At 46.4% G+C, this 24,943-nt stretch overlaps 1 protein-coding gene across 2 annotated transcripts; it reads left to right on the top strand.

Annotated features, from left to right (window-relative positions):
* Positions 1 to 49: 49 nt before the first annotated feature.
* LOC106572228 (polycomb group protein ASXL1) lies at positions 50 to 24,844 on the top strand. Of its 2 annotated transcripts, XM_082962042.1 has the most exons (12): positions 50 to 603; positions 11,570 to 11,835; positions 11,982 to 12,099; positions 12,254 to 12,413; positions 13,836 to 13,966; positions 14,119 to 14,203; positions 16,953 to 17,075; positions 17,933 to 18,099; positions 18,326 to 18,422; positions 20,067 to 20,172; positions 20,331 to 21,297; positions 21,611 to 24,844. In XM_082962042.1, the coding sequence occupies exons 3-12, from the start codon at positions 12,013 to 12,015 to the stop codon at positions 24,344 to 24,346; spliced, it is 4,659 nt and encodes a 1,552-aa protein (XP_082818168.1). In that variant the 5' UTR covers positions 50 to 603; positions 11,570 to 11,835; positions 11,982 to 12,012; the 3' UTR covers positions 24,347 to 24,844. The 2 variants fall into 2 exon arrangements, with proteins under 2 accessions (XP_082818168.1, XP_045551954.2); XM_045695998.2 differs by lacking the exon at positions 16,953 to 17,075.
* The last annotated feature ends 99 nt before the right edge of the window (positions 24,845 to 24,943 follow it).

The raw sequence follows: 24,943 nt of genomic DNA on the forward strand, positions 1-24,943 counted from the left end.
AGATAGTAGAGCCACAATGTCTTGTTCTCCGTCATTTCCTTCCCTCTAGCGTTGGTTTGTAGCAGAGTGGCTAGATAGAGAGGGGGTGGGGAGAGTTGTTTTGTGTTGCGTTCCTGCAGTGTGTTTGACCCTTGACCTCGTTGTTGTGTTCTCTCCGCCTTGCATTCCAAAGTGAGGTTTTCCTGCAGCAGATGTAGCTTCAACAGACGAGAGGCGCTCGTAGCTGCTAGGGCTCGCTCGTTACTGCGCTCCCCGTACGTGTTTACTAGATAGCTTCTCATTAGCCTTCCGTCACGTTACAGTGCACTAGAGTAGAACAACAATAGTTTATATAAATGAATTAGCTCAACAAGGGACGTGCCTACCGAGCACAGGACGAGCGAGAAAACGAGCAACTGCGTGGTGGGAAGGCTAAGTTAGTGAAACGGAGAGAAACCGCTCAGCTAACGTAGCTTGCTAGTTCGGGGTTTCCTGACCCATTGAAGCTATCGCAACTGCTGCTGGAGGAGCAACTGAGGGAGGATAGCTAGCTACTAGAGGGAGGAAATGAAGGACAAACAGAAGAGAAAGAAGGAACGCACGTGGGCTGAGGCGGCTCGCATGGTAATATACTACTAATTAGTAGTTGTAATTGTGTAATGTACTGACAGCCCCTGTGCGACAGGGTAGACGAACAACTGTCGGCAACCGAACAAAGATTGTTCCGAGTCTGGTATGTCTGGTTGGCACTGCACGCAGCCCGCTAACGCTAGCTGGCGGGGAGTGCTCCAACATTAAATTGCCAAAATGTTAACAATGGAAAAAATGCATGCATTGAGCCCCTAATAACGAAATGCAGTTTTTTTTATTCTCTTGATTTGCCATTCCGCGTGTGGCTGTAGCTAAACGAACCCTCATTGTTGACAGGCGCATAGCTAGCTGGCTAACGTACGTCTGCCTTCCCGTTTGACCCTTTGTTTGCTAGCTAGCAAGTTAACGTTAGCCAGACTACCACCATTTATTGCACATGTAACTACATATATATTTACTAGTTAACCACCAAAACGGTTTCCCAGCTAACGTTAGTGTAATTAACGTTAGCTGTTCGTATTTGAACACATTTAGCCAGGCCCCTCTGTGGCTGGAGTCAACAAGGGTCAGGGGGGCATAACGTTAACGTTACCACCCCCAGTTTAGCTAATGTTAGCTTGCTGGGTGGCAGCTAGCTACTACCATATAAAGATGGATAAAGCCGTCTATGTAGTCATCACCATTGTTTTTGGATAGCTAACCTGGTGCATGCGTGAAAATGTTTTTATGTAGCCATGTTGATAAGTAAGCCAGATAAGGAGTAGCTTGTAGGCTACCGTAATGGTATACAAATCATGTCTGTGTTCTTGTGTACTGCAAGTCCTCAATGCTGCTTTTCGACTGTAACACCAGTGTTACACTAGTGTATACACTCTTATGTTATACTAGGGAAATTATATCCCTAGCTAGGGCTGACAGTGAGGTTATGTGAAGAGCAGCAACAACCTCTGCATAATCAAAACAATTGTGAGAATGTGTTAAAGTTTAGGCAGATCTACCAGAGCCATGGACCAATGAGATGCAGGTGCCAGACCATAGATGGAAACAGGAAAGTCTGAGCCTTTTGGGTAAACCCGGGTAAATAATGTGTGGAAATGCACCACAGACCCAGTGTTTTTTCTATGGTTAGTGCTATCTGGGATGTTTGGGACGTCCTTACCTAACCTTAACCCGTACTTAACCATTTAAAATTCTACATTTGTCATGAATCTTTCGGCCGTGGTTTCATCTGCTACAATACACACCATTCTCTGTGCTTTGTAGAGGGGTCTAAATATCCAGGTCTACTAAATGAGGCAAATAAAATAATTTATATTGAATAAGAAAGTATTTTGTGTGTGTGAGTGTGAGAGAGAAAAGGGATACAGGATTGGGAATGTCATGAGGTTGTTCATGTCATGACACTCAGAATTGACTTTATTCTGAGCAGCATGATCAGGCCCCTACATTAGTTATGCAGAGCCCTAACACAGTGCACATTTACTGCTATAAACGGTCTGCATCTGGCAAAAGTCCATTAATTTCAATCGGAGGCAGTCCACTCTTCTGCGACTGCCAGACGAGGCTGCGTTGCATAGCCGAGAGCTGCCCAGTGACACGAGCCTACAATACGAGCTAAATGACTTAGCTTGCTTCGAGGCAAGTAACACTGAAACATGCGTGAGAGCATCAGCTGTTCCGGAAGACTGTGATCACGCTCTCCGCAGCCGATGTGAGTAAGACCTTTAAACAGGTCAACATTCATTACCAGGACGTGTACTCCGAGCATGCGCTGACCAATGTCTTCACTGACATTTTCAACCTCTCCCTGTCTGAGTCTGTAATACCTACATGTTTCAAGCAGACCACCATAGTCCCTGTGCCCAAGAACACTAAGGTAACCTGCCTAAATGACTACCAACCTGTAGCACTCACGTCTGCACCCATGAAATGCTTTGAAGGGCTGGTCATGGCTCACATCAACACCATTATCCCAGAAACCTCTCGACCCACTCCAATTTGCATACCGCACCAACAGATCCACAGATGATGCAATGTCTATTGCACTCCACACTGCCCATTCCCACCTGGACAAAAGGAACACCTATGTGAGAATGCTATTCATTGACTAAAGCTCATTGTTCGACACCATAGTGCCCTCAAAGCTCATCACTAAGCTAAGGACCCTGGGACTAAACACCTCCCTCTGCAACTGGATCCTGGACTTCCTGACAACACATCCGCCATGCTGATCCTCAACGTGGGCCCCTCAGGTGATTTTTGACTATAGGAAAGGGAGGACCGAGCACGCCCCCATTCTCATCCACGGGCTGAAGTGGAGCAGGTTGAGCTTCAAATTCCATTGTGTCCACATCACCAACAAACTAACATGGTCCAAGCACACCAAGACAGTTGTGAAGAGGGCACGACAAAACCTATTCCCCCTCAGGAGACATGGGTCCTCGGATCCTCAAAGGGTTTTACAGCTGCACCATTGAGAGCATCCTGACCGGGGCCATGCTGACCGGTGCCAAATCTAGGTCGAAGAGGCTTCTAAACAGCTTCTACCCCCAAGCCATAAGACTACCCAAACTATTTGCATTGCCCCCCCCCCCCCCCCCCCCCCCCCCCCAGAATGCTGCTGCTACTCTCTGATATTATTTATGCATAGTCACTTTAATAACTCTACCTACATGTACATAATTACCTCAACATCGGTGCCCCCCGTACATTGACCCATTGACTCTGTACTAATACACCCTGTATATAGCCCCGCTATTGTTATTTATTGCTGCTCTTTAATTATTTGTTATTCTTATCGCTTACTTTTTTAGGGATTTTCTTACAAGCCCTTAACCAAAAATGCAGTTAAGTAAGCATTTCACTAAGGTCTACACCTGTTTTATTTGGCGCATGTGACAAATAAAATTTGATATCAGTATCATTGGTGCTTCTTGAGGATCTTGAACTGGATGCAGTTAATGACGCATTTAATTTTATTCAGTTCAAAATGCTATAAATCCTACCATGTTTTATATTGTACATGCATACTGCAGATGCGTTATAGCTCAACTTCAGCTCATTTCTCCTTCCTTAATAATGGGTGTGGAAGTTCCTTAGATGCACAGGCCTGCATTTTAGGATGTGGCTCTTTTCAGTTGCCAGACCCTATTTTACTGTTCTCTGCCTATCTGCATCCCTGCACGCCATGGAAGTGCTACAAAACTCTGTGCCATTTTTGCTTTTGACTGTGCGGAGAATGCATGTATTTATAAGCTACGGCCCGCATGTCACTGCCGATCCTTGTGGAGAATCTGTAGCTTTTTGGGAGCATAAACAATATTTATAGGCTGAGACTAATAACAGGAGTCCAGTGTGTTCTGAAACTTGTGCCATGCTAGGTTTGGGTGTAAAATGAGCATGTTCAAACTAAGGACTTTTGCCATTCGCTGAGGCATACAGAAATGACTGACCAATTACTGTCACAAGACATACAGAGGCTGGAAACACACAAATGCATTGCACGCTAACACATTCAGATAGATGGGAATAGGCAGTGGACACATGGTTGTATCTTCAACAAGATAGGGGAACACACTTTACCAGTTCTATATATATATATATATATATATATATATATATATATATATATATATATATATATATATATATATATATATATTATTTTATTTATTATAACTGAGCCGGTTCTTTTATTTCTCCACAGATTGCAGAGAACCCTGATAGGTCTAACTTATTGACCATCTGGCCCCTGGTTCCTCAGGGACTGTTTTCTATTTTTACATTTTCTTCTGGGACAAGGACAAGAGAAATGTTACATTGATTGCCACATGTCGTAGCATTCTGTTATTCACCAACGACTCACCTAATCATGGAGCATACTGTTTCTCTATTGGGATCTGCATCTTTAGGGTGCGTGCGTGGTTGGTGGAGCACTTGGAGGCTTTGTCTGCTTGTCTCTCCCTGACCAAAATACCCTTCCTCTCCGTTCCATTTCCTGCTTGTATGTCCTTGGGTTCATTTGAAGCAGCGCTCTACTACCCAGTCTGTATTAGGTATTGTTCCTTCTCATGCATCCTGTCATGGCGACACACGGAGAGACGCTGGATCGATCTCACAACCCCAAGCACCTATCTGTCTCTGGTCTTTTCATCTTCAGCATTGCAATTAATCAATAATTCACTGTATTTTTAAGTGAGTGGAGATGGCTGTTAAACCACAGGTTACTAGGCTATGTATTGATGTCACTTTAGAAAAAATATTAAGCTACGTCGCCTGATAGATTGGACCTAGTTGTGCGTTTATTGTGTTGTGTACTATTTCTGTCTTAGCGTATAGCTTCAATCTCCACTTTCTGCTGACAAAGCTTGAGTGGTTAACTCAGGTGTTTTAAGCATTTTAATAAATGCTTTTTAAAATTTTAGGCACTGCCTTTCTGAGTCTTCCATTCTTGAGGTATGGAGTTCACGTTTTGTTTCTCGTTTGCACCCGATATTTCTGAAGCTTCTGTATTCACTGACTGGATGTATGGTACAGATTTATAGTTAGGAGAAAGCTAACCCATTCATAGAGGCTAACAACCTTTAGCACCTATTGAAGATAGTATCTTCTGGCCGGGGGAGTTTTGTTTAGAGCCCTGATGCTCATTCTGAACGTTAAAACACAAAGCTTGCGTTACGGTTTTGGAAACATAAGGAATGTGTCTTTCAACATCGAGAAATAATTGAAGGTAAAATTACCACACACCTTTTTATAACCTTAGTGTTTCCACACAGCCATATCTCCATGTTGCAGCACTTGTTTAAGGAAGATGTAGACGGCCACCTGTGCTAATTGGCTATCTTGCACGCTCTGAACACCTGTGTGTCAGCGTAAATGGAGAGGAAGTGTAGTTTGTCTGGAGGCACACAAAGCATATGGATCTGTGCTAATCTGCTACCGTAAGTGTATCTTTTTTCATTTTAAAGTTTCTTTCTTGCTGATATGAAAGATGAGGGGAATCTCAGCATATATCCGTTTCGAAAACCGTTTCGCAAGCGAGGCTGTCCCGAACGTATTTTTTTTTTTTACCTTGGTCAACCGATAGTCGTCTGTTCTTTCGACCAATCGATTGGTCTACATTTTTATATGCGCATCTTTCCATATATAGATACATCCTGTGTCTTAGTCAAATCAACTAGCACTGAGCTTGTCTGATGCTTTAAGCGCACCGTTTCAAATAGTTAAGACACACGTGACTAGAGGAAGTCCGACCGCAATTGATTTGATTGTGTTGGGCCGGACTCAGACTTGCTGTGTTAAAAAAAAATAAGAAAGACAGCAAGCGACTGTGACTAGCACCCGTTGCCTCTCTCTCGTCCCTGCTGCAGCGACCACCACACAACATCAACAGGGTATCACGCTGTCTGTGTTGCTGAAGATGCTAAATAATTACAGCCATTTCTGACTGAAAAGTTCTGTTACCAAAATCCATCATTTGTGTAGAAAAAACATTCCTGATTTCCTCAACCCTTTCTCCATATCTCTTTAAGTGGCACATGTATGCATCGCATGCATGTGACCAATAGGGCCTGACCTATAGCATAATCACATCAATAAATTGTTTATAACAAACTCTGAACACCGTAACACATGTGACTGCAAAATGAATGCAGAGAACGTGAAACTCGAAACGGGAATCTTTACTGGTTGCTCAGGAGGTAAAGGGGAAGTCTGGTGTGTGGAATAAATTTGACTTGTGAAAAATATCAAATTTACATAATTATTCAGACCCTTTACTCAGCACTTTGTCGAAGCTGCTTTGGCATGAAAACCTGCTACAAGCTTGTCACAGCTGTATTTGGAGTTTCTCCCATTCTTCTCTGTAGATCCTCTCAAGCTCTGTCAGGTTGGATGGGGAGCGTCGCTGCACAGCTATTTTCAGGTCTCTCCAAAGATGTTCGATCGGGTTCAAGTCCGGGCTCTGGCTTGGGCACTCAAGGACATTCAGAGACTTGTCCCGAAGCCACTCGTGCGTTGTCTTGTTGGAAGTTGAAACTTTGCCCCAGTCTGGGGTCTTGAGTGCTCTGGAGCAGGTTTTCATCATGGATCTCTCTGCACTTTGCTCTGTTCATCTTTCCCTCGATCCTGACTAGTCTCCCAGTCCCTGCCGCTGAAAAACGTCCCTACAGCATGATGCTGCCAACACCATGCTTCACCGTAGGGATAGTGCCAGGGTTCCTCCAGACTAGAGGTCGACCGATTAATCGAAATGGCCGTTTTTTTTATTATTATTATTATTTATTTTTTTACTTAGGGCAGATTTCAAGTTTTCATAACAATCGGTAATCGGCATTTTTGGACACCGATCATGGCCGATTACATTGTACTCCACAAGGAGACTGCGTGGCAGGCTGACTACCTGTTATGCGAGTGCAGCAAGGAGCCACGGTAAGGTGCTAGCTAGCATTAAACATATCTTATAAAAAACAATCTTAACATAATCACTTAACTACACATGGTTGATGATATTACTAGGTTATCTAGCTTGTCCTGCGTTGCATATAATCGAAGCGGTGCCTGTTAATTTATCATTGAATCATAGCCTACTTCGCCAAACGGTTATTTAACAAGCGCATTCGTGAAAAAAGCACTGTCGTTGTACCAATGTGTACCTAACCATAAACATCAACGCCTTTCTTAAAATCAATACACAAGTATATATTTTTAAACCTGCATATTTAGTTAATATTACCTGCTAACATGAATTTATTTTAACTAGGGAAATTGTGTCACTTCTCTTGCATTCTGTGCAACAGAGTCAGGCTATATGCAGCAGTTTGGGCCACCTGGCTCGTTGCGAACTGTGTGAAGACCAACTTCAAACGGGGGATGACTTAACAAAAGCGCATTTGCGAAAAAAGCACAATCGTTGCACAAATGTACCTAACCATAAACATCAATGCCTTTCTTAAAATTAATACACAGAGGTATATTTTTTTTAAGCTGCATATTTAGTTAAAATAAATCCAGGTTAGCAGGCAATATTAAACTAGGAAAATTGTGTTACTTCTCTTGCGATAATTGCAATCAGTGTCAGGGTATATGCAACAGGTTGGGCCGCCTGGCTCGTTGCAAACTAATTTGCCAGAATTTTACGTAATTATGACATAACATTGAAGGTTGTTCAATGTAACAGGAATATTTAGACTTATGGATGCCACCCATTAGATAAAATACAGAACGGTTATGTATTTCACTGAAAGAATAAACGTTTTGTTTTCGAAATGATAGTTTCCGGATTTGACCATATTAATGACCTAAGGCTCGTATTTCTGTGTGTTAGACTTAATTATAACATATGATTTGATATTTGATAGAGCAGTCTGACTGAGCGGTGGTATGCAGCAGCAGGCTTGTAAGCATTCATTCAAACAGCACTTTCGTGCATTTGCCAGCAGATCTTCCCTGTGCTTCAAGCATTGAGCTGTTTATGACTTCAAGCATATCAACTCCCGAGATTAGGCTGGTGTAACCGATGTGAAATGGCTAGCCAGTTAGCGGGGTACGTACTAATAGCGTTTCAATCTGTGACGTTACTCGCCCTGAGACCTTGAAGTAGTTGTTCCCTTTGCTCTACAAGGGCTGTGGCTTTTGTGGAGCGATGGGTAACGATGCTTCGAGGGTGGCTGTTGTCGATGTGTTCCTGGTTCGAGCCCAGGTAGGGGCGAGGAGAGGGACGGAAGCTATACTGTTACACTGGCAATACTAAAGTCCCTATAAGAACATCCAATAGTCAAAGGTATATGAAATAAAAATGCTATAGAGAGAAATAGTCCTATAATTCCTATGATAACTACAACCTAAAACTTATTACCTGGGAATATTGAAGACTCATGTTAAAAGAAACCACCAGCTTTCAAATGTTCTCATGTTCTGAGCAAGGAACTTAAACGTTAGCTTTTTTTACATGGCACATATTGCACTTTTACTTTCTTCTCCAACACTTTGTTTTTGCATTATTTAAACCGAATTGAACATGTTTCATTATTTATTTGAGGCTAAATTGATTTGATTGATGTATTATATTAGGTTAAAATAAGTGTTCATTCAGTATTGTTGTAATTGTCATTATTACAAATAAATTCTAAAAAATCGTCCGATTTAATCGGTATCGGCTTTTTTGGTCCTCCAATAATAGGTATCGGCGTTGAAAAATCATAATCGGTCGACCTCCTACTCCAGACATGACGCTTGGCATTCAGGCCAATCTTGGTTTCTCATGGTCTGAGAGTAATTTAGGTGCCTTTTGGCGAACTCCAAGTGGGCTGGCATGCGCCTTTTACTGAGGAGTGGCTTCCGTCTGGCCATTTTACCATCAAGGCCTGATTGGTGGAATGCTGCAGAGATGGTTACCCTTCTGGAAGGTTCTCCCATCGCCAAAGAGTAACTCTGGAGCTCTGTCAGAGTGACCATTGGGTTCTTGTTCCTCTCCCTGAACAAGGCCCTTCTCCCCCGATTGCTCAGTTGGGCCGGGCGGCTAGCTCTAGGAAGAGTCTTGGTGCTTCTGAACTTCTTCCATTTAAGAATGATGGAGGCCACTGTGTTCTTGACGACCTTCAATGCTGCAGAAATGTTTTGGTACCCTTCCCCAGATCTGTGCCTCGACACAATCCTCTCTCGGCGCTCTGCGGACAATTCCTTCGACCTCATGGCTTGGTTTTTGCTCTGACGTGCACTGTCAACTGTGGGACCTTTATATAGACAGGTGTGTGTGCCTTTCCAAATCATGTCCAATCCATTGAATTTACCACAGGTGGACTCTAATCAAGTTGTAGAAACATTTCAAGGATGATCAATGGAAACAGGATGAACCTGAGCTCAATTTCGAGTCTCATAGCAAAGAATCTGAATACTTATGTAAATAAGGTATTTCTGTTTTATATTTGTAATACATTTGCAAAAATTTCTGAACCTTTTTACTTTGTTATTGTGTGTAGATTGATGAGAAAAAATAAATATTTAATACATTTTAGAGTAAGGCTGTAATGGACCAAAATGTGTCAAAGTCGAGGGGTCTAAATACTGTCCGAATGCACTGTATATGGATGATTTATAAAGCCAGGCACATTTAACTTAGGCTATTAATTATAGACCTAATTAAGTTGGTTTCCTCTCTCATCACTTCTTAGACAATTAAGACATGGGCTGTTTTCTCGTCTCCTAAAGCCGCTGCTGCCTCCACCGCATTATGTTCTCCACACCATTATGCTGTTTAACTTTGCTTTTATGCACATAGTAACATGGTCTAGGAAAAGGCAATCCGCTATCCAACGCGGGACAAAGCGTATTTGTTAAATAATATTTTTTTCATTAGTGTTGCACCATTGTTCTTAAGTTATTTAACCATATACACTACTGTTCAAAAGTTGGATGTCCTTGTTTTCCCTGAAAACATACATGAAATAAGTTGCAAAATGAATAGGAAGTATAGTCAAGGTGTTGACGAGGTTATAAATGTTTTTTTTTTTTTTTTATTGAAATAATAATTGTCCTTCAAACTCTGCAAACTTTTGTCAAAGAATCCTCCGTTTGCAGCAATTACAGCCTTGCAGACCTTTGGCATTCTAGTTGTCAATTTGTTGAGGTAATCTGAAGAGATTTCACCCCATGCTTCCTGAAGCACCTCCCACAAATTGGATTGGCTTGATGGGCACTTTTGTACCATATGGTCAAGCTGCTCCCACAACAGCTCAATAGGGTTGAGATCCGGTGACTGTGCTGGCCACTCCATTATAGACAGAATACTAGCTGACTGCTTCTTCCCTAAATAGTTCTTGCATAGTTTGAAGCTGTGCTTTGGGTCATTGTCCTGTTGTAGGAGGAAATTGGCTCCAATTAAGCGCTGTCCACAGGGTATGCCATGGTGTTTGCAAAATGGAGTGATATATCCATTTTACCCTGTACATATCTCTGACTTTACCATCACCAAAGCACCCTCAGACCATCACATTGCCTCCGCCATGCTTGACAGATGGCGGCAAGCGTCTTTTCATTTTTTCTGCATCTCACGAATGTTCTTCTTTCTGATCCGAACACCTCAAACTTAGATTTGTCTGTCCATAACACTTTTTTCCAATCTTCCTCTGTCCAGTGTCTGTTCTTTTGCCCGTCTTAATCTTTTATTTTTATCGGCCGGTCTGAGATATGGCTTTTTCTTTGCAGCGCTGCCTAGAAGGCCAGCATCCTGGAGTCGCTTCTTCACTGTTGACGTTGAGACTGGTGTTTTGCGGGTACTATTTAATGAAGCTGCCAGTTGAGGACTTGTGAGGCATCTGTTTCTCAAACTAGACTCTCTAACCCACAAATGCTGATGCTCCAGATACTCAACTAATGGAAAGAAGGCCAGTTTTATTGGTTCTTTATCAAAACAACAGGTTTCAGCTGTGCTAACATAATTGCAAATGAGTTTTCTAATGATCAATTAGCCTTTTAAAATGATCAACTTTGATTTGCTAACACAACGTGCCATTGGAACACAGGAGTGATGGTTGCTGATAATGGGCCTCTGTACGCCTATGTAGATATTCCATAAAAATCTGCCATTTTCAGCTACAGATGTCATTTACAACATTAACAATGTCTACACTGTATTTCAAAAACAAGCACATTTCTTAGTGACCCAACTTCTGAATGGTAGTGTACAATTTCAGTAACATGTCTTGGAGTGATGGACTGTGCCATCCCCACGGCCTCCACAATGGCTCAGTCCACTCAGACAGGTGTCTTATACAACGTTATTTGAAAAATATTTTTACTACTGCCCGACTAAAGAAATCTGTCGACCAACAGCCTATCTACTAAACAATCGACCAGTCGAATAAATGGTCAGCCCTAGTTCACCCGCAGCCAACCGTGAGCAAAGCTAACTGCTTTTTTCCAGAGCTATGATTAGGCCCAACTCTCAAATGTTCTGTGTGTGCTCTAACATGTTCATTACTTATTGTAATGTATTTTTCAGGTTCTAGAGAACTTCTCTGATGCCCCCATGACGCCCAAGCAGATCCTGCATGTTATCCAGACCAAGGGACTCAAGGAAATGAGGTAAACAACCACACACCCACACCTTTTTAGTTAACGCACATCTCTACTGTAATACGTAACGTATGTACAAGAATACTATTGCTCGTTTTATTTAAAATAAGTCTAACTCACTTTGTAATTTTTCACCATTCCCCCATGATCTCAACCTGGCCGGATACACAATGTGTTCCACAAAAACAGAAGGTGAGATGGCACAATAACAAAGGGACAATATATATATATATTTTGTTTTTTGTGCTGTCTCTTTGCATACCATAGTATTACCTTGCAAGTTCACATTTTTTGTCTGTCTCTCACACTCATCTCCTCCGCTCTTCTCTGTCCATAAGTGGCACGGCCCCTCTGGCCTGTCTGGTGACCATGCTGCACTCCCAGGTGAGGGGGGACCGAGTGAAGAACAGCATCTTCTTCAAGCTTCCTGGCAGGATGAGTCTGTTCACTTTAAAGGTATGGAACAAGCCCACTCCATTCACCAAATCTCTTGAACATGCACACATAACTCTTATCCCTACCCCTTATAAATGTCATACTAACCTCTACCTAGAATGCACATGCACACACGTTTCTGATAGGAGTCACTTTTCTGACTGTCCCTCTGCAGAAGAACGCTCTGCAGTGGACCAAGAGTTCGACAGAGGCGGAGACAGCGGACACCACCACACAGGCTACCGCTTCCACTGCAACAGCAGGGCCAACGGAAGGGGGGGAGCAAGAGAGCTGTGACTCCATGGAAACGATTGCGGCCAGCGGAGAGAATGACGGTGTGTATGGTCATGATCACCACATTCTTTTATCAGATATAATGTAGTGGAGGGTTAATGTACACATTCGTTTTTTTATTCCTTTTTTATATCTACTGTAAATTAGTGTTAGAGTTTACATTACTTACCTCTAGTGTTGTCACAATACCAGATTTTTTTTTTAGGGCTTACTTTTACCATGGCCTATACATAATCCAATAAGCATTATCAGTTGTAGCCCAACTGATGCAGCATAATGGCTAAATAAATAGGCTGAGGCACAGGATTGCATATATGCATACCCCATTGGGCTAATCATTAGCTGGATCCCAAACTCTAAACATGATCTTGTTACCAGTTAGCAACGTATTGATGACTTTAATGTTCCCATAATGTAGGTGTCCGTTAGAATTGTCCAGTGTTACATTTAGCCCCAGTCTCCCCTATGCACTCCGAACCATGCTGATGTACTCCGTTTTAAAACTGTGCAGTTTGCGCTCGTTTTTAGGAGTTGTAGTAGCGATCGAAAGCAGCGATTCCCTTTTTTATAAACAAAGGCCATCAAAACTTCTTTCAAATGTGTTTTCCCCACGATTGCATTAAGCAATGTTGTGCGTCATTGACAGCTTATCGCATGGCACGCACAACAAGCTGACTAGGTAAATAGGTCAACCTCATAGTGGAATAGTTATCTGATTTGCTGTTCGGTACTCGTCTTGTTCAGGCAAATTACTAGACAGACTTAATCCTCTGTCAGCAATCGACATGAGACACATTTGACAGAAGAACCGAAAGTAACACATTGGAGTAACGGACCGCTTTTCAAGTTTGGTTACAACGTGCAACCTGGCTCACCGCCTATTTTCTCAACCACCGTTTACAGTTTATCCACCATTTTGTTTTTACCACTACATCCCTGGTCTTTATTAAGCACAAAAATCAAATGCTATTTAATTACTGTGACTGGCCTGTTCAAAGGTGCTTTCGAAACAACACCGGAATAGGTATTGTGATAAAGGCGGAAGGAGCGTGCCCAAGAGAGTGCTTTTTGAACAAAAACTGGAAATCAGAGACAGGTTTTTTTCCCCTAAGCGTGTGTTTGTTGCCATGGTTACAGGCACACATGACACTGCCATTCCTGGCCTAGATCTGTGTGTTTGTCTATGTGCTTTTAAAAAATTTTTTAAGAGAAGCATTTATTGTTTATTTGTATGCGAGCTGCTGTTTATGCGAGTCGCTGAGTGCATGGCTGAAAAATTCTAGATAAACGCACCATCACCAATTGTGATAACGGAAACCGAAACATGTGCAGTGTGAAAATCCTTCTAGTCAGTGTATGTGATCCTTGGACCATTTGTCATCAACTAAGCTAGTTGGAACCCAGTAAAGAGTAACCATTTTGATATCTGACCATACCCTTCTCTGCCCCCCCCACACACACAGCGTCAGTAGACGAGAGCTCGTCCAGTGCGTCCTGCTCCACAGAGCCCCAGACCAGGCTGAGTAGGTCTGGAGTCTCTGGACAGGTGCGCTCCGAGGCCCAGGCACAGACCCGACTAAGCCGATCCAGACAGGTATGCTTTACCACCCCCTCTGAAGAGGTTTTGGATATGATGTATAAGAAATAATTGTGTATTGAAGATCCCCTTTATCTCTCACTTAGTGATAACATCAGTCTTAGCATTCTATTACCTCTCACCATGTCCCCTGCTCTCCTTTGCTGCAGTCGGGCAGACAGAGGAAGAAGGCTGTGATGATGCCGCGCGTGGTCCTCACTCCACTCAAGGTCAATGGTGACCACGTCCCATCAGGTTAGCACTGCTCTCTACTAGCCCCTTTGCTACCCTAACCCCATCTCTCTGTGCCCACACACACACTTCCTTGGCAGCAAATTGTGGTAGCATTACACACCAACACCTTTTGAGTCATATTCCTACGGTGGTCTTGGACCATTTCTCACCCAGCATTGGCCTCTGCTCCTTTTGCCAATCTTGTCATTTATATGTTGCCTATTTACTGTTGCAGCAGCATTCTTAGACAGTAACCTCTGAGCTCTTCAAGTTCCTCAGCAAACTTGGGGTAAAACAAACACCCTTCTGTGAATGGCCTTCAAACTGTTTTCTCATTAGTACAATCTATGGGAAGAGTGTAGAAATGGCTGGTGTTCCTGCAAGTGCCATGTTGACAAATGTCACCACTGCACCACCAAAAGATGACCTGTGTGCTCTAGTGTTGGGCGATTTTACAATTGGATCGACTATCAACGATGTTTGACAGCCATCGTTGATCTTGATGTCACAAATGATGGTTTGAATTTGAGTCTGGCGGTGGACAAGAGCGCAGCGCAGTGAGCACACAGCAGGGTGACCTGCCAAATGGCCCATTCCCTATTTGCCATAGCTTAAATGTTCAATACATATGTGGTAGTTAGACTATTAACATATTGCAAGAGAACAATGCAAATTGTAGAAAGAGCGGAGAGCACCAAAGCAGCGCATAACGTCAGATGGGGCCTAACATGCTCTCTAGATCGGGTGTGCGCCATTGTGCGCATGTTGATTTTGTACATCCACACCAGATGTGACCCAGACACGCAGGTTGAAATATCAAAAGGAACTCTGAATCAACTATGTTAATTTGGAGACAGGTCGAAACACATGAAACATTCATGAACATTTAGCTAGCTTGCTGTTGCTAGCTCATTTTATCCTGGGATATAAACATTTGGTTGTTATTTTACCTGAAATGCATAAGGTCCTTTTTTCCCCTGGGTCTTTGTAGAATTTTGAGTTTCACAAAATTGTATGTTCTCTTCTCCAACAATTAATCTACAGATAAAAAGGGAAACATAGTTTGTTTCTAGTAATCTCTTCACTTTCAGTAGTTGTCTTCTGTGGACTTTTATGTCGATTGGCAACCAACTTTAAGGTGCATTACCACCGACTGGAGTGTGGACCTCAGTTCATCTTTCCTATAACCTTCTTTATAACACTTAAATGAACATGGCTTGCATTTTTAAACTAATAGGCTTATTAGGATATGCCTTTTACCTGTACAAATCCTAAATATAGACCTACATGTTAAAAAATAAATCAAAGTAGCCTTAACAAAATACTAAAATAAAAAAGCTAAAATATTCTGTTTTTCGAATAAGATGCATCTGGATTTGAATATAGGCTACATTTTTAAAATGAGGAACCATTAGGTCTAGTTGTTTTTTTTTACCATGTCTCAAGCCCACCTAAAGGTTTCTGGCAACGAACACCAGTATGTTTACCTTTTCTAGTGAACTCAGCTCAGAACTCAGGTTTGTGGTCTGTCTGTCTTTTGCCCTAATTATCTTTTTGCATATGCTGCAAGTGACTTCGTCAGGTCTGCTCGCTCACCTTTATCATTCGGCCTGAAACCGAAGAACTAGACTTGATATGCTATAATTAAGCAACAAGGCCTGAGGTGTGGTATATGGCCAATATACCACGGCTAAGGGCTGTTATGCATGACCCAACGCAGAGTGCCTGGACACAACCCTTAGCCACTATATATTGGCCATATATCACAAACCCCCGAGGTGCCTTACTGCTATTATAAACTAAGTAATAAGTAAGTAATAAACTAAGTAAGTCGCTCTGGATAAGAGCGTCTGCTAAATGACTTAAATGTAAATGTAATAAACTGGTTACCAACATAATTAGAGCTGTAAAAATTGATGTTTTGTCATCCATGTAGTATACGGTCTGATATACCACAGCTGTCAGCCAATCAGCATTCAGGGCTCGACCCACCCAGTTTATAATATAATTTTTTTTAAAGGTAGGCTAATATAACTGATATTTATGTATTTTTATGGACAGGAGAATCATAGCCCTACCAATTTGAAAATCATTCTGCAGCCTAGACTAGATAAAATAACCAGGCCTCGCAATATGTCCTTAATATTGCGTTCTCTCCTCCGTGCTCAAAATAATGTGCGATCAAATCGTAGATCAACGATTTTTGGACAGGACGATGTGTCATTCCAGACATCGCCCAACCCTTGTGAGCTGCTCATGTTTGACCGTGCTCCTCGTGTGTGCACCCTGAGTATTTCTTTCATTCTGAGGTTCCCCAGAAAATCCTCCCCTCTTGTGGTTCTGTCAGTCTCTGCGTGCAGAATAACCTTCCCTTGCACTCACTGTCTGAGTGCAACTTCCAATATCTGTCCTCCCTCCTTCTTTCTGTGTGTACCTGGAATATCAGTCCCTCCCTCCTGCCTTACATTTAACTGCCCAGTAAACCGATTGCTCTGTATGAGATGGGGTGAGGTGAGCACTTTCTCAGATGTCTGCTGCACCCTACCCCCCCACCCTCCTCTCTGTGTTTGTGGGCCTGGGTAACTGCTCCTCTTGCTTTGTTATGTGCTCTCACCCCTCCCAACCCCCCATCCCACCCGTGCTATTGGCTCTGCTGTCCCTCCTTTTGGATTGTCTGCCTGATCCGCCCACCCCGCTTGTAAGTCCCCCCTTACACACGTGACGGGAGTGTCTCACCAGGCTCCCACTCCTCCCCACCTCTCCCCCCCAGGAGCAGCGGGGAGGCGCAGGGAAGGCTCTAGGGGGGGTCCAGGCCCCACGCTCCGTGCCCGCCCTGAACTGGCTAGCTGGAAACGCCCCCAGCACTTCAAGAGCATTCGTGGCCACCACTCAGGTACAGGGGTTAGACCCGGGTATAATCACCCCCTACCAACATCCCCCTCAGTAACCACAAACGCCAAACCCCTCTCTCCCCCTAAGTCCACCCAATTATCAAACCCTAAACAATTAGCAACCCAAAAATCCCATGGATTTGTGGAAGCTTAGACTGTGGTTGAATTCAACAAAATGTCTTTCTCACTTCATTGACTGTCCCATTTTTATTTAGTCCAGCTCAGCGGGGAGGGGGGCGGGTTTAGCTGCGAAGCATTTTTTTCCCCCCTCCCATCATTGTTCAGGACACCTTTGGCAGAGAGATATGCCTGATGGAACCTGAACTGTAAACAACTTGACAAATCTTTATCTTATGACTTGAATTTAGCTATCACAAAGGAAAAGGCCAAACATCATAGTCTGGATATAGTACACCATCTGTAGAACTACTAGATGTATATAGATGTTGCGCAGGTCAGCCGTCTACAAATAAGCACCAAACGTGGACAGGGTGATTTGGTAGCTAACTAATGGTACACTGGTCTCTAACATTGTCAGGATTGCATTGGTCGCTTATGCTAACAGGCAGTGCTTTGCAGGTTGCTAACTGAATGCCAGGGTCGGCTAGCTATCCCAACACTAGCCATCCTGCCAGGACTTACTTAACCACTCACTGACTGACAGCTGTTGTGGTTGTGTTGGCTGCTAAGCAAAACACCTACTGTGCTGCTGCTGGCTCTTAACTGGAGTTGTGCTGGCTGGCAATGGAATGGCCACGTTGTGCTTGCTGTTAGTTTAATGAATGTGTTTAAACCCAGGGTTGGATAGCATTAGCCACTTGCTAACCCGTGCAGGCCTATGGGTTGTGTTTGTCTGCAGGGCCCATGAAGAGGAGCCGAGGTGGGGTGGAGGTGGACTTTGAGACGCCTGGCTCAATCCTGGTCAACACAAACATCAGGGCCCTCATCAACATGCGCACCTTCTCTGCCTTCCCAGCCCAGTACCAACAGCAACTCCTGCAGCTCCTCCCTGAAGTCGACCGCCAGGTGAGTGTGCACGCTCAGAATTGATCATTATACTCATGATTTATAACTGTTAGGGACAGTTTTCCCTGGAATAAAAAGCTTTTTCAATGGAGATTCCCTATTGGAGCGTGCTTTTTAGTCCATCCCATAATGTCTCGTCATTTCTGTGCCATATTGTTTTTGGTATTTCTCTGTACAACAACGTCTGGAATGTAACCCAGTATGTTCTGTCTTCCCTCTTCTCTAGGTGGGACCTGACGGTCTGGCTCGCCTCAGTAACTCGGCTCTCAACAATGAATTCTTCACTCACGCCTCCCAGAGCTGGAAGGAAAGGCTCGCTGAGGGTTAGTACCTACCTGTAGTTAGTTATAATATACATATATAATGTGATTGAGGGGGTTAGTGACTGGCTACACATATAGTGAACTCCTTCCCTTCAGGGTTTAATTGGCTAACAATTTATTTGACCAGGAACATTTCCAGGTATTTTTTCAGAAATAACATGGTGTACAACAATAACTCAAATCAAATTGTATTGGTCACATACACATGGTTAGCAGATGTTATTGCGAGTGTAGTAAAATGCTTGTGCTTCTAGCTCCAACAGTGCATTAATATCTAACAAGTAATCAAACAATTCCACAATTACTACCTAATACACACAAATCTAAGTAAAGGGATGGAATAAGAATATATACATATAAATATATGGATGACCGAGCGGCATAGGCAAGATGCAATAATGGTATAAAATACAGTATATGCATATGGGATGAGTAATGCAAGATATGTAAAGATTATTAAAGTGACTAGGGATCTATTTATTAAAGTGGCCAATGATTTCAAGTCCATGTAGCAGCAGCCTCTCTGTGCTTGTGATGGCTATTTAACAGTTTGATGGCCTTGAGATAGAAGCTATTTTTCAGTCTCTCGGTCCCAGCTTTGATGCACCTGTACTGACCTCGCCTTCTGGATGGTAGCGGTGTGAACAGGTCGTGGCTCGGGTGGCTGAGGTCCTTGATGATCTTCATGGCCTTCCTGTGACAACCGGTGCTGTAGGTGTCCTGGAGGGCAGGTAGTTTGCCCCCGGTGATGCGTTGTGCAGATCGCACCACCCTCTGGAGAGCCCTGTGGTTGTGGGTGGTGCAGTTGCCGTACCAGGCGGTGATACAGCCCGAGAAGATGCTCTCAATTGTGCATCTGTAAAAGTTTGAGGGTTTTAGGTGACAAGCCAAATTTCTTCAGCCTCCTGAGGTGCTCCACTGCTGTCCCGTCAATGTGGATTGGGGGGTGCTCCCTTTGCACTATCCTGAAGTCCACGATCATCTCCTTTGTTTTGTTGATGTTGAGTGAGAGGTTGTTTCCCTGACACCATACTCCGAGTGCCCTCACCTCCTCCCTATAGGCTGTCTCGTCATTGTTTGTGATCAAGCCTACTACTGTTGTCGTCTGCAAACTTGATGATTGAGTTGGAGGCGTGCATGGCCATGCAGTCATAGGTGAACACGGAGTACAGGAGGGGGCTGAGGATCAGCGAAGTGAAGATGTTGTTTCCTACCTTCACCACCTGGGGGCGACCCGTCAGGAAGTCCAGGACCCAATTGCCAGGGCAGGGTTGAGACCCAGGGCCTCGAGCTTAATGATGAACTTGGATGATACTATGGTGTTGAATGCTGAGCTGTAGTCAATGAACAGCATTCTTGCATAGGTATTCCTCTTGTCCAGATGGGATAGGGCAGTGTGCAGTGTGATGGCGATTGCATCGTCTGTGGACGTATTGGGTTAGTATGCAAATTGAAGTGGGCCCAGGGTGGCAGGTAACTCTCTTGGGAATTCAGTACCAGGAAGTGCCCATTGATACTACAACATAGCTTCCTAGTAAATACCAGGGGAAACAATCAGTCAATACACAAATTCATGTATTATTTAAAACACGATAGCCAGATATCTGTGGATTAATCTTGTCCAATATTGTTTGACCTACTCAGGGGAGTTCACCCATGAGATGCAGGTGCGATTTCGCCAGGAGATGGAGAAAGAGAAGAAAGTGGAGGCATGGAAGGAGAAGTTCTTTGAGGAGTACCACGGTCAAAAGTAAGTCTCCTGAACACCCCCAGTCACATCGGTATTTTTAAGCTCCCTCTTATTCCATGGACCACTTGAAAATTACTTCAATTATTTAAATTGGGTGAAAGTGTCTTTTTATAAATGGTATATACTCTGTGCACTAACGTTGTGATCTATGGCTGCAGGTCTGGCCTGACCCGGGAAGAGTCTCTGAAGTTGACGATGAGTGAAGAGGCCGATGCTGCCGCCAGCGTCCTGGAGAGTGAGGTGGCCTCTGTGGCTGCAGGAACGCCCAAGCGCCGTGGTGTGGGCAGGCGGCGGCGGGACGGCAGGATGAGACGGCGAACGCGTGCAGACTTGAGACGCAGGGCGCGACGCACCCTCTGCAAGACCAACTCCCCCGCCATGCAGACCCCCGAGCAGCCGGAGGGCACACTCACTCTAGACGCTGTTGCCTCCGTCTCTGCGCCCTCGCCCATCCCAGAGGCCACCATGGTGCAGGGAGAGGTGGTGCTACAGGCCGAATCTGGACTGGAGACCGCGGCCCAGTCTGCCTCCCTAGAGCCCACTCCCTGCCCTTCCCCTGTGCCCACGCTCCTGTCTGTGACCGTGCCTGAGCCCACCCCGACCCCCAGCCCTGCGTCCATCAGCGCCACCGACGAGCCTGAAGTCACTGCCCGCCTTCTCCCCGAAGAGCCTGCACCTGCCATCGCCTCAACCTCCTCTCCCTCCTCCTCGTCCTCCTCCTCCTCGTCCTCCTCCCCTTCCTCCTCTCCCTCCTCGACCTCCGAGAGGCAGGGGGCGTTCACCGCCGGCTTGGACTCTTCTTCCTCTTCCTCCTCCTCCACGGCCGCCGCCACCGCCGATCCACTGGACGATGGGGCCTCCGTGGTCACCTCGGTCACAGGGGGAACGGCCACCAGCAGCCAGGAGAGCAGCCCTGCAGCCAGCCCCGCCCCCACCCCCACTGCTGCCACCTCCACCCAGGCCAAGGAGCAGAAGAGGAGGCCAGACGAGACCCAGGCCTTCTCCAGCTTCCCCGAGAAGAGGCCGCGAATAGAAGATCGTCAGTCCTTTCGTACCACAATCGACGGGGTCCACACGGAAAAGCCGCAGCCGACAGCAGAGGAGCCCAAGGTCCCACCTATCCGGGTATGAAGTCACCATTTGTAATTGTAAGTCTTTTATTGTGACTGTAGTGGTGCAGTGGCAGGCACCCAATTTCCTAAGACCTGGAGTCCACAATCTGTAAAGTAAGTTTGATTATTTTGTGATTTCTGTCTCCACAAAACATTTCAAATCAACTTGAAAAAGACCAACTTCTTTATCTGAAGATGGTAAATCAATAGAGGTGATTGAGTCTGGGTTTCGGTGTGAGATTATTCGCCAAGTTATGCATGCTAATGTCCTGTATATGGCCTTGGTAAATTCCATATTTGACATGCTCTTGTCTCTGTCCCTCCAGATTCAACTCTCCAGAATCAAACCGCCCTGGGTCAAAGGGCCGCCAACCTACCAGATCTGTCCCCGCATTGTGCCCCCCAGCGAGGGCTTGCGGCGCACGGGGACGGGGGCGCGCACCCTGGCGGACATCAAAGCTCGCGCCCAGCAGGCCCGGGCCCAGCGCGAGGCCGCTGCTGCTGTTGCAGCCACTGGGGACGGGCCAGGGCCCGGCGGGGGCAGGGCTGGTTCTGGGCTACCGGATCGCAGCAGTGGAAGACGAACTCGAGAGCACCCAGGACCCGTCGAGCCCGGAGGAGGAGGAGGAGGAGGAGGAGGAGGAGGAGGAGGAGGAGGAGGCGTGGAGGAGCAGGGATCGCCTGCGGGCTCTCATTCGCCTGGAACACAACTACAGCTGTCCAATGTAGAGCCCTCCTCTACCCCCACCCCCCACACAGCTGCCTCATCCCCCTCCCTGTCCACCTCCTCCAACCCCTCCCTGTCCTCTTCAGAGCCCCCGCAGACCCCCACTCCACCCCTACCCACCCAGGAGGAGCGGCTGGGGGAGCTGAGTGGGGAGGAAGGGGCTACACTAACACCACCACCAGTCAAAGGCACCACCAACGGACTCTTGGACAAGGCAGCGCTGCTGAAACCTGAGTCTGTATCCAGCCACCTCCAAGGGCAAAGCGAGGGGGCCGACTGTGACAGGACAGCGACCCAAAGCGGTCCCTTGGCACCCACATCCATCCCAGATTCTCTGCCCAGATTCGGGGCCCAGGGAGTGGATGTGATCAGGTCCCTGGCTGGCACCGAGCAGGCCAGGGGGGGAGGAGGGGGTGTCATCCAGCATGGTTCCCACCACGTGGGTCCACAGGAGAACCCCCTCACCCCGGCTAGAGAGGGCCGCATCCAGGGCGAAAGGCAGCAGTCGGAGCCCCCGGGGAGGGAGAGAGAGACAGCCTCCCTCCCTCGTCTCCCACCCTCAGTCAGAGAGGACGACGCAGGGCATCACAGCGACTCCACAGAGACGGCCTCCGACTGCGAGAACGAGAGCCAGGAGGAGGAGCCCCACCTGAGCACATGGCGCCACCACCTGCCCGCTCAGTGCAATGGCAACATCCAGCACCTCCAAAGGCTGTCTCAGAAGGCCCATGGCCAGCCTGTGATCTGCAGTCCCCCTTCACAGCAGAACCAGCAGCCGGTCATCCAGGCCCATGTGTCCAACCAGCACGGCCACAGCCAGACAGTCATCCAGCCCTGCTTCCCCAACGGCCTGCCCAGCCAGAGTCTCATGCAGCCGGGGCAAAAGCCGCAGCAGCCTGGACGCACTCCCCACCCAGACCAACAAGCTATCGCTGCGCCACATCCCAAAGCCCAGAGGGGGCACAAAACAGACCCCATGGAAGACTACAAAGCATCCAGCCGGTGCTTGGCTGATGAGGACTGTAGGCTGGGGCTGAATCCCTCTCCCACCGCTAGCTGCAAGAGGCTCCCTAGTTCAGCTCGGCCTGTGTCTACAGTGGAGGCCAACAACCCTCTGGTCACCCAGCTGCTCCAAGGCAGCCTCCCGCTGGAGAAAGTCCTGCCGCAGACGCACTCGGCTAGCAAGCTGGAGATCAACCGCCTGCCAGAGGGGCATCAGTCAGCCCCACAGTCCCGGCAGCAGCAGACCAGGAACCCAGGCACTCGCTTCAGGGGCCCCACAGAGTCCGGTACGATGGAGTCGCTGCTGCCCGAGTTGTCCTCTCAGAACCAGCAGAAGTCCCCTGCTGGCCGAGGAGGCTCCCCTGGAGCAGGCCGGAGCTTTGCGTCCTCTCCCCCAGGCACAGTACCCTCCCGCATGGCCTGCCTGCTGGAGGAGGCCTCCTCTCGGGCCACGGCCATGCAGCAGTATCTCTCCCAGCAGCCAGCTGGCGCCGTGCCCCCCGGGGCCGTGCCCGTCATTACATCCCTCTCTTCTTCGTCCTCTTCCTCCAGACGCAACTCCCAGGAGTCGGCCGTCATCAGAGAGTCTCCGGAGAGGCACCACAACTTCACTCAGCCGCGGGCCACCCCGGAAGCCCCATCGCCCCCGCACAGCAACCTTGGCCTCTCTGACGTGGTCCCCACCGTCAAGATCAACTGGCACCCTTCCAAATCCCACCCCCCACACCAACAGCAGCTCTCGCCCGTGAAGAGCGAGGTCACCTCCCGGCCCTCTTGCCAAACTCTTGCCAAAACCTCCCCCTCTGGCCCCATGGCAGGCGGCGGGCCAGGTGTGGTGGTCACCAAAAAGGAGGCAGTGAACTCTATGGACGGTTACCTGACTGGAGGAGGGGTAGGAGGTGGGGCTATGGAGGGACTGCTGAACATGGAGATGTCCTTAGCCCGCATGGCTAAGAAGGAGGCGCAGAGCAAAGCTCAGTACTCCTCATCTTCCCCCTCCTCCCTCCCTTTCCAGCTCTACGGAAAGCTGCCTAAGCAGGGCGGCGTGGCGGCGCCCGGTTTCAGCTACACGGCCAACGTGTCTGTGGTGGACGGCAGCGGCTTCTCGAGGAGCATCGCTGACGGCGTCCTGCAGCTGCGTCAGCGCCACAGCGCTAGCCAGAGCGCCACACTCAGCATCCAGGCGTTCGCCGACAGCGCCGCTGAGGAAGTGGCCCTCAAGTGCTCGTGCCGCCTCAAGGCCATGATCATGTGCCAGGGCTGCGGGGCCTTCTGCCACGACGACTGCATCGGCCCCTCCAAACTGTGTGTCTCCTGTCTGGTGGTCAGATAGGAGCTTTCTCTGACGTTGCCACGGTGTTGGTGGTTTGATGTTATATGCTGTGCCACCTTCAGCATACCTGCTCCATGTATAAACTGTTAACTAACCTAACACACCCCGAACTTGAGAGAAACAACGGTGTGGGACTTCAGGTTTTGACATGTACATAACCCTCGGAAGTGTTGCCTTGTATTATAAAATCGGTATGTATTTTTTGTTGCATATTTTTTCTAATGCCGTTATGTTGATGTAATTATTATTTTGTTATAATTATTAATATTGTGACTTTATTTGGCACGGTTGATTGTAAATTGTGCCTTTTTTTATTCTTTCCTCAAAACATTTACCTCATCTTATCTTGACGCACCTGTCATCATTTCAGTGTGAAAATGGTGGCCGTTATTGTTTGTTTTCCTCTGGCCCTGCATGGAGGGCTTGGAGGGGGATTTGTTCTTGTCTCTTTCTTGCAAAGAAATATTTTTTTAATCATTAAAGCAAGCATAAATGACATTGTTCAGTTTTTTTGTAAGTGCTTTCATTCCATTTTTCCCTGCACAAAATCAAGTCTGTACTCTGCAGCTAAGCACAGTATTCAAAATTAATAACTAA

The sequence above is a fragment of the Salmo salar genome, chromosome 15, assembly GCF_965601325.2.
Source record: "Salmo salar chromosome 15, fSalSal1, whole genome shotgun sequence".
NCBI classification, from domain to species: Eukaryota; Metazoa; Chordata; class Actinopteri; order Salmoniformes; family Salmonidae; genus Salmo; species Salmo salar.

Coding starts and splice junctions, on each gene's coding strand:
- LOC106572228 (XM_082962042.1), top strand. CDS start 12,013: ATGCTGCACTCCCAGGTGAGGGGGGACCGAGTGAAGAACAGCATCTTC. Junction 18,100..18,325: donor TCCCTGAAGTCGACCGCCAG/GTGAGTGTGCAC, acceptor CCTCTTCTCTAG/GTGGGACCTGACGGTCTGGC. Junction 21,298..21,610: donor CCAAGGTCCCACCTATCCGG/GTATGAAGTCAC, acceptor CTGTCCCTCCAG/ATTCAACTCTCCAGAATCAA.